Source organism: Hemicordylus capensis, chromosome 5 (assembly GCF_027244095.1).
Source record: "Hemicordylus capensis ecotype Gifberg chromosome 5, rHemCap1.1.pri, whole genome shotgun sequence".
NCBI classification, from domain to species: Eukaryota; Metazoa; Chordata; class Lepidosauria; order Squamata; family Cordylidae; genus Hemicordylus; species Hemicordylus capensis.
In genome coordinates this window covers 101,839,585-101,853,968 of record NC_069661.1, presented here as the reverse complement: position 1 = coordinate 101,853,968, position 14,384 = coordinate 101,839,585, and the positions used below count along the sequence as shown (strand labels likewise).

Sequence of the window (14,384 nt, the reverse complement as noted above, 5' to 3'; positions counted from 1 at the left end):
GTTCTTTCTCTTCCAGGTTCTTGATCTTGCTTCCATTGGGCAGTTCTATTCCTTCTGTTTTTGTTATTTTCCCTCTGTTCATTATTAAGGCAGCACACTTGTCTAGTCCAAACTCCATTGCTATATCGCTACTGAATATACGGACAGTGTTTAGCAGTGATTCGATTTCTGACTGGGACCTTCCCCATACAACTTCAGATCATCCATGTACAGCAGATGGTTTATTTTACTTGATGTTTTAGATGTTTTGGTATCCAAGGCCTTTTTTGTTTAGCATTGTGAAAGTGGAGTCATGGCGATTACAAACAACAGAGGGGATAGTGAGTCCTCTTGGAAAATGCCTCTTCTAATGCAAACCTGTCCAAGTGTCTCGCCATTGCTTGTTAACTGTGTACTCCACATGCTCATTGCTTTTTAAAAATAAATATCTGAATGTTTTTGCTGACACCAGTTGTTTCTAAACATTTTAGTATCCATGTGTGAGGCAATGAGTCGAAGGCTTTCTTGTAATCAAGCCATGCAACACTTAGACTGGTTTTTCTTCTCTTGCAATTTTCTAAAATCATTTTGTCAATCAGCAGCTGGTCTTTTGTGCCTCTGGTATTCGGGCAATTTCCTGTTCAACTGGAAGCTGTTTGTTAGTTAATAGGTGTTGCATTACTTCATCTGCTATTATTCTAGTTAATAATTTGAACATGGTTGGCAGGCAGGTTATCGGTCTATAATTACTTGGAACTGCACGTTTTGCTGGGTCTTTCATGATGAGACTAGTATGTGTAAGCCCGTTGTAATAACGGGCTCTAGTGGGGGGGCGGTTCCCGCTGCCGCCTCACCTGCCTCGGGCGCACTCCTTGGGCCGACACCTCCGCCGCCGCCTCGGGCGCTCTCTCCGCCCGCCGTTTCTTGTGGCGGCAGCCGCCGCCATCGGAGCCAGTCGCCCCGCCACGGCCACCGCCTCCTTGGCCCGCACTCCTTTGGCCGAGGCCGCGGCTCCGCCGCCGCCTCGGCCGCACTCTCCGCCCGCCGCTTCTGCTCCTTCTGGTCTCCCGTGGCGGCGGCCGCCGCCATCGGGGCCAGTCGCCCACCGGCGGCCGGGTCCAACATGGCCGCCCATCTCCGCGCATGCCCAGAACGGGCGAAAAAGACACGGGCGGCACGGACGCACGCCCAAGGCTTTTATGGGTAAGGATGAGTTTTCCCAGTTGTTAGCCATTGTTCAATATCACCTCCTTGCAAAGTGTGATTGAACTGTTTTGATAGTTGTTTATGAAGGCTTGTTAGGTGTTTAAGCCAAAAGCCATGCAGTTCATCGTCGCCTGGATCAGTCCAATTTTAAATTTTCTTTGCTCTTTCACTTAATAATTCTGGTGTTATTTGTTGGTTACATTTTGTTATTTGTTGGTTACATGTTGGTTACATTTTTTTACCTCTTTCATCCAGCCTGCTTTTTTATTATAATCTATTGGATTGTCCCATAATTTCCCCTGAAGAATTGCACTGTTTCTTCTTTATTTGGTGTTTCTATGTTTCTTGCAGTTTCTCCTTCTATGCTTTGGTAGAAATGTCTCTGATTCGACTGGAATTGGAGATTCTGCCTGTGTTGTGTAATTCTGGCTTCGTATCTGCTAATCTTCTTTGACTTTGCTGCTTTATTATTTCCAGGACTTCTCTAATTTTCCTTGAATGTGGATGGTATTTTTGGATCAGATACTGTTTGGTGTTTTCATTCTTCAGCTTCTTGTCTTTCATATCTTTCAATTTACCAGCATCTGATCTAAGCCTGGAGATTTTATTTTCTAATCTAATCTTCCATTTAGGTGATGTACTACTTTCTTTTTTTACAGGTCCATTGATCTTATATCCGAGCTCTTGTGTTGTTATTGTTGCTGCACTATACATTAGTTGGTTTGTTGCTTGCAAATTATTGGTTGTTATTTCTGCAAGTGCAGCATTTATATCTTTTAATACCTGAGCAAGTTGTTTTTTGGCAACTGTTTTTAGAGCTGGAAGTCGAACCCTGGTGGTTGTTTGGTTCATGTGCTCAGTTATCTTTTGCTTTAGTTCTTGTTGCTTTTCTGTTAAATGGCATTCAGGTTTTTGAGGTGAAGGCAAAGGGGAGGTTGCCTGGTTTTGATTTTGAAACAGTTCAGCAACGGTGGCATCCTCTATTTCCAACACCTCCTCCACCTGCGCCTGAGCAACTGCTTCGGTTGGTGGTAATTCTTCTTCCATGTCTTGAGCCTGTGTTGCTCTTTGCAGTTCTTCCAGCTCAACTCCTGTGAATACTTTATTTCTTATTATGAATCTTCTCTGGTCTGCTAGCCTTTGTTCTGTTATTTCTGTATCTGGATGCTTCTCTTTCCAAATTTGGTACATTCTTTTAAAATAACCTCTTCTAGTTGGACTAGACTTGTAATAACAGATCATTATTTCCTTGTTGGCATTTTTCGTATATTTTTTTCGGTTAAGCGACGTTTCTTCCAGTAACTTTGCTGTCTTCAGCCCTGGTTGCTCAACTGAAGATCCTGAGTCCTGTTGCCCACTTGCCACCAGATGTCCAGGGACTATAGCACCTGGCGCGGTCCTTGTTGACCCGGGCGACGACCGATCCGGTATAGATTTATTAAAGTTACGTCTCACCATATTGTTGATGGGAGAGGCACTCTTCGTCTGGCTCCTCTTGTGAGACTTGTCCAGTATGGTTGGACCTCTGGCATAGCTCTCACCTTCCTCAGAGTACGCAAGCCCCACAACCACACCAACGTAGTGCCTCACTGGGGGATGATGATGATTATATATTTTTGATGGACTTAGCTTAGAGAATAGTCATAACCCCTGCTAACTTGGCAAAGAGGCACCTTTTAACATGGTGATTCTCTTTTATTTAGCAGGGGGAGAGTAACTGGCCCTAGGCACCCCCAGCACAGTACCTTCAGTGACTGTTGCTGGTGTCTATCTGATGTTTCTTTTTAGATTGTGAGCCCTTTGGGGACAGGGGTCCATCTTATTTATTTATTTATTATCTCTCTGTGTAAACCACCCTGAGCTATTTTTGGAAGGGCGGTATAGAAATAGAATAGATAGATAGATAGATAGATAGATTTAACAGTCAATTGTCAGTAGGGGTCGTTCCGATCCACTTACGACTGGACAAGTCCAGGGAACACACCGTTTATTTTCTTATTTCTTTATCTGTACAGAGTTATCATTATCCTTAGTCTTTTCCATTTAAATCAAGTTTTTTTTTTACCAAGGAGCAAATATCACAAGGTGTAGACGCTTAGGTGGTCTAATAGAAACTGAGCAAGAACATGCCCCAACTGCCAAAAATAACAGAAGCACAGAGCATGTGCAGGGCAGTTGGAGGCGTAGCAAGGAGCTAGTCAATCTGTCCGTGAGGTCCCTGCGCAGGCGCAAAACCCTTTCTTTATGAATGCAACAGATCATGATCCAGATGTAAAGATTACACATAATTATAAGACAAACCTGCATGAGTTTTGTATCATGCCCTGTATAGACAACTATTCCATGAACCCATTGTGTATTTCTTAGCTGAGCTCCACGCAGAAGAATTTGATCAGGTCCCAGTGGAACAGTGCTACAAAAGAATAAAATGAGGAGAAATTAAACTGAGTTCAAAGCTAAATGCTGACTCTGAGCAACATTTACCAATACTTATTTTAGTTCAGTTTCTGACTGCCTTCACCCTAAGGTACTTTTAATGAGAAACCAATGAGATAGAAAAACTGATGTTGAGGCTATTCACATGATGGGACGAAATCGGGCTAGCCTCTGCTTGCCCGATTTCTTCCCACTGTGGGATCCACCAGGCTTGGCTGCGAGCCCGGTGGTTCCTGAGCGGGTAACTTACTCAAGTAGCCTACCCCTTAAACCGGGTTTGCGGAGTGAGCGCTCTGCAAACCCGGTTTTGGGGATCGTGAGTAGCCGCGGCTACTCATGAGTAGATGCGGCTACTCATGAGTAGACTCCTGGCCAGAAGGCTGAAAAGCAGCCTCCCGGCTCGGGGTCTCTCCAGTATGCCCTGCGCACTTGCGCAGGGCATACTGGAGCTTCGGGGGCTGCGCGGCCCCCCAAACTCCCCAGCCCCTGCCGGCTCCATCACGGAGCCGGCAGTGGTGTGGGTGGCCAATCCAGCCGCCCAGGCAGGTCTACCCGATCATCTGCGGGGAGAGCGGACTTAGCTCTCCTCTCGTGAGACCCGCCTCATATTCTCTTTCCAGAAGAGAATCCATGGTTTTAAATCTATTCTGGAAAACTCAAAAATTCTAGGTCATCTTTATGCCCAATGCAATCTTCTTAAGACATTAAAATCAAAACGGAAAAAGACCAAAGGCCAATGTACAATAAAGTTACTGTAACATCTACCAGCCTGCCACAGAACATTCCCAATGAAGTTACTCCACAAGTAGAGGGTACACCAAAATAAATAACTCCCCCAACAGAAGCAAGTCAGACAGTCAATAACAGATTACACAGTAAGACAAGAAAAATTCTAGTCTAATTGATTTTGACCAATCTACCCAACATTCTGTTTCTACATATGGCAAAATACATGTTTTAAAAAGTGAAAGTACACTGCAGTGATGTCAATAAAAGAAATTGTGCATCGGACTCACTTGCCAATGCCTGCACCTACAAAAGATGGCCTGAAAGGCATCTTTCCTGTCTTTTCTTTTTGTCAAGCTGTCTCCCTAAGAATGTTCCTAAAGATATAGTGAGCTTTTAACTAAACAGAAGTTTCCTTTTAAAAGACCAGTCCTCTCCATTATTTTCTTTTGCAGTTGCTGAGGAGATTGCTCTAGTTTAGAAGCATGGGCTATATTCTGAAGTTATAATTATACAATTATACAATTGCTCCTACTCTTCAACATGAGTGACTATTGCTGTCACTTCCATATTGATGCTAGATTTATTACTGAAACTGACCACCACCACCACCACTCCCCACCCCGTTTCATCAGTCTATGGAAAATTGCAGACATTTCTAAGAGGGACTCCTGGAAGGGATGGAGGTTTAGGCAAAAGGCAGAAAACACCAGGTCTAAATCAAAGATCTGAGCCCAACTTTAAGCGGGTTGTATCCCCCTGAAAAAAGGAAAGGCCTGGTTTTACTTCAACTAATCAGTGAACTCTGGATGGTTAATAATAGGATTTTTGCAGTTCAGTTTGAACCACAGTCCATGAACCAGTTCAATCGAACTGGTTTGGTCGGTCTGACCAGCAGGTCTGGTCCATTCGATCAAAGACAGGCTAGACCTGGCCCAAGGATCCGAGGGTTATGCTTGTAAAGGGGAATTCTGCCTTTAAAAGGCTTCTAAGGGAGGCTGGGGGTGGCAGCGGCAAGAAGGCACCTTTAAATGTAGGTGCTTACTGATCTGGCAGTGGTTCGAATGTAGGTATGAAGGAACCTTACCACAGATTCCGGATCTCAGCACAAATGAAGATCTTGAGGTATGGGCATTCTTTTTGGATGCCTTCAATGGGGTTTCCTTTTGGCACATGGAGCATCTACTGAAAGCTTATCTTCAGGTGTATTTTGGTGGATTTGGCTTTGGATAGGGGTGTGCACAAGATGAAAAATCCGGTTTGGGTTGAACCAGACTTGAGCTGAGCCACACATGGTCCGATTTTGTGCACGTCAAGCAAGGCCCCAGTCCAGCTCGAGTCCAAACCGGTTTGGGTCTGGCTCAAGGAGGGGGAGGAAAACCTACTGCCTCCAGCTGTCTCAGGGGGTGCTGTCCGGCTGCAGGGAGGTCTCCAGCAGTTCCCCCTCCTGCCGCTGGCCACCCCCAGTCTTAAAAGGACTGTTTTATTCCGTTTGGCCCTTTCTGAGCTGGCAGCAGCCATTTTGGAGGCTGATGCATATGCACACTGGCCATTTGCATGATGAGTCATAACCCGGCCATGCAAATGGCCAGTGCACATGTGCAGCATTCACCAGAATGGCCACTGCTAGCACAGAAAGGGCTAAAAAGGTCCCCAAATGGGCCAATACATACCTTTTAAGACCAAGGAGATGCTGGTGGGGAGAGGGGGAACTGCCGGAGGACACCTCTCACATGGCCATGGCCATGGCAGCACCCCCAAGGCCACCAGAGGCAGTAAGTTCTAAACATTTGTTTGTCACATAGAACCCCTGAACCGGCCCCGATCCAGTCTGGGCGGGGGTGGGGTTGGCTCAACCTCAAGCTGAACCAGGCTTGATGGTGAACTGGCTTGAGGGAGAGCCAGTTCACACAGAGACATGGCCTGTCAACTGGGCAGAGCGGGATCTTACTAGGGACCTCACCTTTCTTAGAATTCTTCTGTATTGTAGTAGCCATGCATATTTGGGTGAAATTGTTTGCAAATTCTGTGGTTCAATTTTGGCTTGATAACCAGGCTATTGTTCAGGTTATCAACACCCAAACTTTTAGATCTCAGAGGGTCATGGTTCTTGTTGAGGCATTTGTGTTGCAATGCTTGCAGAATCATATTTTGTTTATTGCTATGCATGTTTTGGGGTTGCAGAATGGTACTGTGGATGCACTCTCTCGTTTACAGGAGGAGTGTTTTTATCAGCTGGCCCCAGGTGTAAGGCAGACAAAGTGGCCAGGTAAGGTGCCACTTTGGAACCATGGTGCACAGAGGCACACAGGGCAATATGGGCTTCATTGGCCTCAAGCACCAGAGCAACTTATAATAGGAAGGTCAGACTGTTTCAGTCATTTAGTGTGGAGGTGGCTTTAGCTGATATGTGGCCAGTGCTCCCTGCTCATCTGATGCAGTATTTGGCCTAGTTGCAGTCCATGGGACTTTCTGCCACCATGTTGGCTGGTCACCTGGCATGAACCTCACTACAGGGTTGTGCAAAGAATGGATTTATCAATCTATGCACAGTACATAACCATTTATTTATGATTCTCAAAGACTGATCAAAGAGGCAGAGGGCAGGTTGTTGCACTGTGCAGACCTGCAGGTTCTGTCTTGTGCCTGTTTAGGGCCTTGGAGCATTATGTGGCCTTGGGAGGGCTGTCTCAGGGTTATCTCTTTTGTTACCTTGACAGGTCCCCTTACCCAATATTAATTTTGAGCAGTTTTGCAATTGGCACTGAGGAATTGGGATTGCCCGTAGGTGCCTTTTCCCTCCATTCTTTTCAGACTGGGGTTGTATCCATGGCCATGAGGCTTGAGTTTTCTGAAGAGGGTGTTAAGCACATTGGGCACTGGCATTCTAAGGTTTACAGGCGTTATGTATGTAATTACTGGTGCATGACTTGTGCTTTTCTTTTTTGGCGGGGCCTGGTCTGCTGCTTGGCGAGCCAGGGTGCTGTTCGTGGCACACTCAAATGTGTTTTGGACCAACAAGTGGGCACAGGAATCCAACTGTGGAATGCAGTTCTGCTTGGGCCAGCTAGCCATTGAAGCTCTTCTCACAATCATTGAGAAGAGCTTCTAGTGGGCCTGTGGGGAGAGTGGGCTTAGCCCGTTCTCCCCACAGACGATAAACCATGCAGCCCTGGATTGGCCGCCCACACGACTGCCGGCTCTGTCAAGGAGCTGGTGGAGACTGTGGGGGATTGGGGGCCACTCATCCCCAGGAAGTCCCAGGATGCCCTGCGTGCTTGTGGAGACCCCCGATACTGGAAGGCTGCTTGTAGCCTCCCGGTCAGGGGTCTTCTCGTATGTCACTGCGCGCCACAGTGGCACAAGCAGGGAAACAAGATTAATGGAGAGCCTGCTCCGTTAACCTCGTTTTAGGAGGGTTAGCTGCCTTGGGAGCACTGGGCAAACCCGGTGGTTCCCACAATCACTGGAAAGTGGGCTACGATCCTGGGAATAGCCTCATTATCTCATGGATCAGCAGGAGGGGTGTGGTCTTTGATCAGCTTTTGCCAGTTGTAAAGTTTTTTTTTTTTTTTTAGGGTAATCAGCATCCTGAGATTCTCTTCATTTGGGTGAAAATAATCTGTGAAGTAAGTCAAAGATGGCCATATCCTGTCAGGTGTGTAGGGATCTGGATGAGCATTATGCTCATCTGATCCAATTTGCTACAGTACCACATTTGGCATGGAGCTCATAAACCGGGGAGGGTGGATAGAGCCTGTGCTAAGATTAATCATAATCTCAGCAAGTTTGTTTTGGCCAGGGGGTTTATTCCTCATCTGGACATTCAGTTTTCATGTTTGGAATTGTTCAGGGGTGATGGGGTTCACTTGACCCCATTAGGCTCTGATATTTTCCTGGCTGATTTGAAGAGAGGATTGGCTGCAGGTCTAAGTGGTTGGTGGGTGGAGGAAGGGGACAAGGTAGGCTAGCGCCTTCCCATGGCAGATACAGTGCAGCATACACAGTAGTGTAGGGTTGGTGAGCACCTTAAGGCACATGTTGTCTTGAACAGGGGTCCTTGATAGTTCGTAGAGGCTTTATTCCTTTTATGCTGTCTAGAGCCATGGAGTGTTACCCTATGTGTTTAGGTTGGACTTGCGCTGATGGCAGCCAGTCTCTAGCTACCACACTGTAGTGGATGGCGAGCCAATCCTCCTTCTTGATTTCAGCCTTGCAGAAATATAATAAAGCTGCTGCCCATTTAACTCAAAATACTTATCTTGTGTCTTCACTGGGTCTGGGTGCAAAGAAACAGTTACTACTTAGATATTTACATACCCATGCCCATCCAGTCTGATATTTCCAACAAAGTCATAAAGATGTCTGTTAGGACTTTCACATTCAATTTTGCCTGAAAGTGTCATCAAGCTCTCAATGTCCTTCATATCTGATGTCAATGGTAAACCCTGTAAAAACAAAATTTTATGTAACACTGTAACAAACAATGTAAACAATATTCAAGTCAGCAAGACTGCCAATGTATTAGTTATTATGGTCAATTTCCCTATCCATTATCTTTCAGTCAACCCCCCTTCACTGTTTCACCTTACTTTCTCACTGATCATACTTGCGTAACTCCCCACCTTAATACAAAACAACTGTATGGGGCAAAGTATCTGTTTTCCATTGCCTTGTCACAGTTTGGAATTACATGATTGAGCCTCTGGCTTGTATGTTCTCCCCTCCCCTTATATGTTCAATTTTATTTCCTTGTTTATAGAAAGTAATAGTTTGCTGTTGTATCTGAACTAACACACTCTGATTTATGCTTGCCTTCCAAACCACAATTACAAACCAGCTTCAAATCATTTGACAGGATCAAGATTTAGTTAGTCATGACTAAGTACCATTGGTTGACATGAGCACAAACTTGAAATGTGGTTCGGTATCAAAAGGATAGGCTGGAAGGCCGAAGGACTTGAGTGTGTCTAAAGCCAAGGTTGAGAAGGCGACATTTCTGGTGTCTTTCGGATGGAAAGGGCCATACCGTCCTCCTCAGGAACCAAAGAAGGTCAAGGCCAAAGGAGTACTCTCATGAGTCAAGCATGTTGAGGAGCCACTGGGCATCACCAGGACTCGGCTGGCCTTGAAAGCATTGTCTTTGGCATCAAAAGCTATCGGCAAAGCCAAAGATTGAAGACCCTGCTGTACCCGCAGAGAGGCTGGGGTGCAGCACTTGCTGGTGACAGAAAATGGCCACAAAGTCAAGTGGTCAGTACCGTAGTTGACATCAAGACAGGAGTTGAGGCTACATGCCAAGGCGTGGTCACCGGAGGATCAAGGTCCACAACCTCCGGAGTCTCCAGTAGAGACAATACAGCCTCCTGCACTGACTGGAGATCCAAAGGCGAAGGTGTAGACCACGAAGCACCTGCCCCTTCAGGGCGTCTGGATTTTGCATTGTTTCCCGATGTTTTTTGGCAGTGTCATGAATCTGTAGGCACAGCTGACCCAACAGGATTTACGATCCCTTCAGCTCTACTTGTGTGAGTCAAAATTAAGTTCTGTAGCTAAGAGAAGCAGCTTAGCTGCACGAACAAAAGCGAAGAATGACTCTCAAGATAAAGTATTATAAACAAAAGTAAGTCCCTTGAAACTAAACTAGGTACCCCCCTCTACAATAACTGAGTAATAACTGAAATCAAAGAGCAAGGAACAACAGAACAAGGACAGGCTGAAACAGGGAAGATCGAGAAAGTACAAATACAAGGACACTGTCTGCGAAAAGGCAAAGTTGCTGACAGTAATCTGTGCCAAGAACAGTCTGCTTAATATAGGGCTCAAGATAACCGGCAGCCAATCAGGCTTTCCTGACTCAGCACTTCTATTTCTTCTCCTGTGAGATCTTGCACCTGCGTGTCTCCCACTGAGCCTTTCTATTGAGACATCTTCTTAACACAGGTGAAATTCCAACTTCCTCCTGATTAGTCTCCTCAGCCCTCATGTCTGCCAGCTGTTCCAATTCAGCTCCAGAGTCTGTTCTCCCAGTCAAATCCTGCTGCTGTGCCTCTGAGCCTGTACTCCCAACTGAGTCCTCCCATTCCTCCTCTGACTCAGAGTTCTGAGCCATGACAGGCAGGCTCAGCTCAGCATTGGAGCCCCAATGTCGAGATTTATATCGTTTCCAATGGGTGGAATCAGAACGAGGCTTCAGTGCTTTCAATGTGCTTACAGTCAACGTCGAAGCGATTGATGCCGAGGCACTCTGTGTCAAGGATTTAGACTGCCCTTCTGCAGTCCTTGACACCGTTGCTGATGCCAACCCCTACAATGAAGTGACGGGGGCATCAACAGGAGACCAGGGCATCGGCAACATCATCATCATCATTACATTTATATCCTGCTCTTCCGCCAAGGAGCCCAGAGCGGTGTACTACATACTTGAGTTTCTCTTTCACAACATCCCTGTGAAGTAGGTTAGGCTGAGAGAGAAGTGACTGGCCCAGAGTCACCCAGCTAGTATCATGGCTGAATGGGGATTTGAACTCGGGTCTCCCCAGTCCTAGTCCAGCACTCTAACCACTACACCACGCTGTTATGCCGGGATGCAGCACATTATGAAGAGCAGCTCAGAGACATAGGGCTCTGTTTTTTCTCATCTGGTGGGAGAAAGTCAAGCAAATTCTACACGTAGACGTGTGATGCTCTTCCCCCACACATATAAGGCAAAGTTCGTGGTCATCCACTGAGGGGAGTCCGCAGCAGAGACAGCATTTGAAAGACTTATTTTTATCCATAGTGACAAGTACAGCAAAAAGGAATACTCAAATGTGTAGTCAGGGAAGCTTCCGAGTCAGAGCTGTGAAGAGCCGTCCACCAAATCAAAGTTGTAGCCGAAAGTTCCGTCCAAAAACAATAAAGTTTGTTGTTGTTTTTAAATAGATATTGAGAATAGAATAGTCAGGTCTGGTCCGAGTCAGAGGAGTAATAAATCAATCTGTTTGCTTCTTCACAGAAAAAAACTGTTCCTAACCAAGGAGCTCATTGTCCGAGGTACCAACACAATGGCGGTCAGAAAGGAACTGAGGAGAGAAATGTTAGCCTGCCCAAACCAATAAAGTGCACCATGTGCAGGGGGTGGGGCTAAGCACTTCGAGGAACTAGTCAATTCGGCCCAAATGGTCCCGTGCAGGTGCAGAACCCACTCTTATGAGTGCAATGGATCACGTTCCAGATCATAATTTTCAGGGACATATTCCTGACAGAGAAAATGGCTTTTGCAGGTAGGGGAGAGAAGCTAAAATTGTGTCCACACAGAGCTGCAAACCAAGCCTTGTGTGCAGCTAGTTTCCTGGCTCCTTACTGGCTCCTTGCAAGGACAAACCTCCTGCTCTACCCTCATAAGTCTGCACTTCATGCCAGCCATTGAAATAAATGAGACAAGTTAATCATGACTAAATTAAGTCCAATTAATTTCAGTGGGACTTAGTCATGACCAACTTAGTCTGGATCTTGTCTGCAATTCTGGTTCGGAAGGCAAGCACAAACCATAACCCACCAATTAAGATGTAAGAGTAAACTATGATTTGCTTCATACAAATCAGTAATTAATTAAGTGGCCCATGTGACTATAGATGAATGAGGAAGTTCACAAGCACAGGATTCATTCCTGTAGTGTCAAACTGTGGTTTGCCAGTTCAGATACAGCATATCCCAGAAAGCTTTCAATGCCATGTCTTCTGATTTAAAAAGTGGTTTCTCAAATAACTCTCATGACTAGAGGCTGACAGTGCTCTTATTTTAGATCTGCATAAAAATATGTAATCCTGTTCTTTGCCTTTGAGATAATTTAACCTACAGTTTGGCTAATTGATTACAAAATGGAAGGCTATATAAAATGAATAGGAAGGAAAATGTATAAGATGATATGCATCAGAGATGGAGACAGTACCCAGATAAAATATGACATAAATTAGTAGGCGGGTTCAGATATCACACAGAACCATGGTTTATTTTAACTGAAGTTTACTTAGCAAATTTGGATTTGCACCATAGACAATAACCAAATCTTGATTTGTTTCATCATATCATGGTTTGTTTATGTCCTGCTATTTTTTGTTACTTCCCATGAGCTAGGCTTGCCTCTCCCTATGGACAGGTTCAAATGACTCACTGAAAGCTCAGTGGCCAGGGGGCACATGCTCCCAGTGGGCTTGTCGTCTGAACCTGCCAACCTCCAGTTCCTGAGCCTTCCGCCCGACATCTGCCGGACATTCTCTGCTCACTTTAAAATGTAGGTTACAAATGGGTGGAGAATGTTGAGTGGAAAGCTTGGGAACTGGAGGTTGGAGAGTTCAGATGACATGCTCACTGTACATCCACTCTCTAGGAATCAGAGGTTCTTGGGAACTGGAATTTCCGTAGGTTGTCTGAACCAGTCCACTACTAGAACATGAGTAAGTTACAGCTCTGTTTTTTCATGAAGCTGTGGACATGGGTTTCAAATTCAGAGGATTCTATAAAAATTATTTCCATTCACTGTCAACCTGTAGCTGATAACCTAGATAAAGTTTAGCCATTTTACAAAACCACTTATCTAAAACAAATACATTTAATGAAGTTGGTTTGCTTTTAAACAGATTCCAAATTAAGATTACTAAACAGAAGGAAGTGTCCTCCAAGGCATGAAATATACAGCTTTTTTCACCAACAGAAGATGGTAAAATAAAGTATGCAAGGCTCAATTCAGGGCAACAGCTGTGTTTCACACATAGAACTCATAGGAACATAGGTAGCTGCCATATACTGAGTCAGACCATTGGTCTATCTAGCTCGGGATTGTCTTCACAGACTGGCAGCGGCTTCTCCAAGGTTGCAGGCAGGTATGTCTCTCAGCCCTATCTTGGAGAAGCCAGGGAGGGAACTTGAAACCTTCTGCTCTTCCCAGAGCGGCTTCATCCCCTGAGGGGAAGATCTTGCAGTGCTCACACATCAAGTCTCCCATTCATATGCAACCAGGGCAGACCTTGCTTAGCTATGGGGACAAGCCATGCTTGCTACCACAAGACAAGCTCTCCTTTCCCTGATCTAATGGCCAGCCCTCTCAGTATCAGTGTTTTTTACCTGTAGGAAGAATTAAAAAAATAAAAGGGGATTGAAATCAGTCCCCCTATTCCTCCAAACCAAAATCAACACCAGCACTTAACACCTGTTCAATGGTGCACATGCATTGCACACACCCCTCTGGTCCCGGATGGAGGTTCTCCTCAATCCCATACACATTCATCTCCCTTTGACACACTGGATCATCTTTCCTTTTACGAGCTGTCCATTATCTAGGAACAACAGAAACAACCCTCTATACCAATATAAATATTAATATTTTACAGGAAGGAACTTGTTTCTTACCTGTCGTATTTTTAGATTAGTTTCACCATCTAAATTTGATGTTTCAATGTAGCACATAGCTTGTGGTTCACTTATAGAAAAAAAGAAGATTAGTTTTTGTAAATTAATCACATTTAAACAAATTTCCATTGAAGTGCAGTATCATGCTATATTAGATTATTGTACTGGGCAGGGGTTTGACTAGAAGACCTCCAAAGTCTCTTCCAACTCTAAATTCTATGTTCATGTGATTACCATGGCATTGATTCTTTCAGAAAATTATATGTGTAATAAGTCATTCACATTTCCAGAACATGTCTACAAGAAGAATGGTATTTTATATTAAAAAATACACTTTAAAAGAAAATAGCAAAGGAAATTGATGCAAGTTGCCTTCACTGATGTTCTTTAAGTGACCAATTAGAACATTCCAGATATTTAGAATTCCTTTGTAAATAATTAGGCAAAGTAAGTTAGCCAAATAAATATATCCGTCAACACACTACAGTCATGATCTGTAGGGCTGCATAACACAAAACAGCAAACCACAGAAATATGAAGTCCTTTGAACAGCAACTGTGTAGCATGAAGTGTGTAAGGAACAACTAGTTATGTCAAATAGCTTGCACAAAGCAGAAATTACTCCACATACTGCTTGAGGTTCTTTG

General features: G+C 44.8%; 1 protein-coding gene across 4 annotated transcripts in view; it reads right to left on the bottom strand.

Annotated features, from left to right (window-relative positions):
• ATP8A1 (ATPase phospholipid transporting 8A1) overlaps window positions 1–14,384 on the bottom strand; it is a 242,997-nt gene that overhangs the window by 147,524 nt on the left and 81,089 nt on the right. For all 4 annotated transcript variants that reach the window (XM_053252646.1, XM_053252647.1, XM_053252644.1 and 1 more), the window contains 3 exons: window positions 13,738–13,807; window positions 8,668–8,795; window positions 3,487–3,598 (listed from right to left, as the gene is read on the bottom strand). In XM_053252646.1, the coding sequence (XP_053108621.1) occupies window positions 3,487–3,598; window positions 8,668–8,795; window positions 13,738–13,807 (310 nt within the window). The remainder of the gene's footprint in view (window positions 1–3,486; window positions 3,599–8,667; window positions 8,796–13,737; window positions 13,808–14,384) is intronic.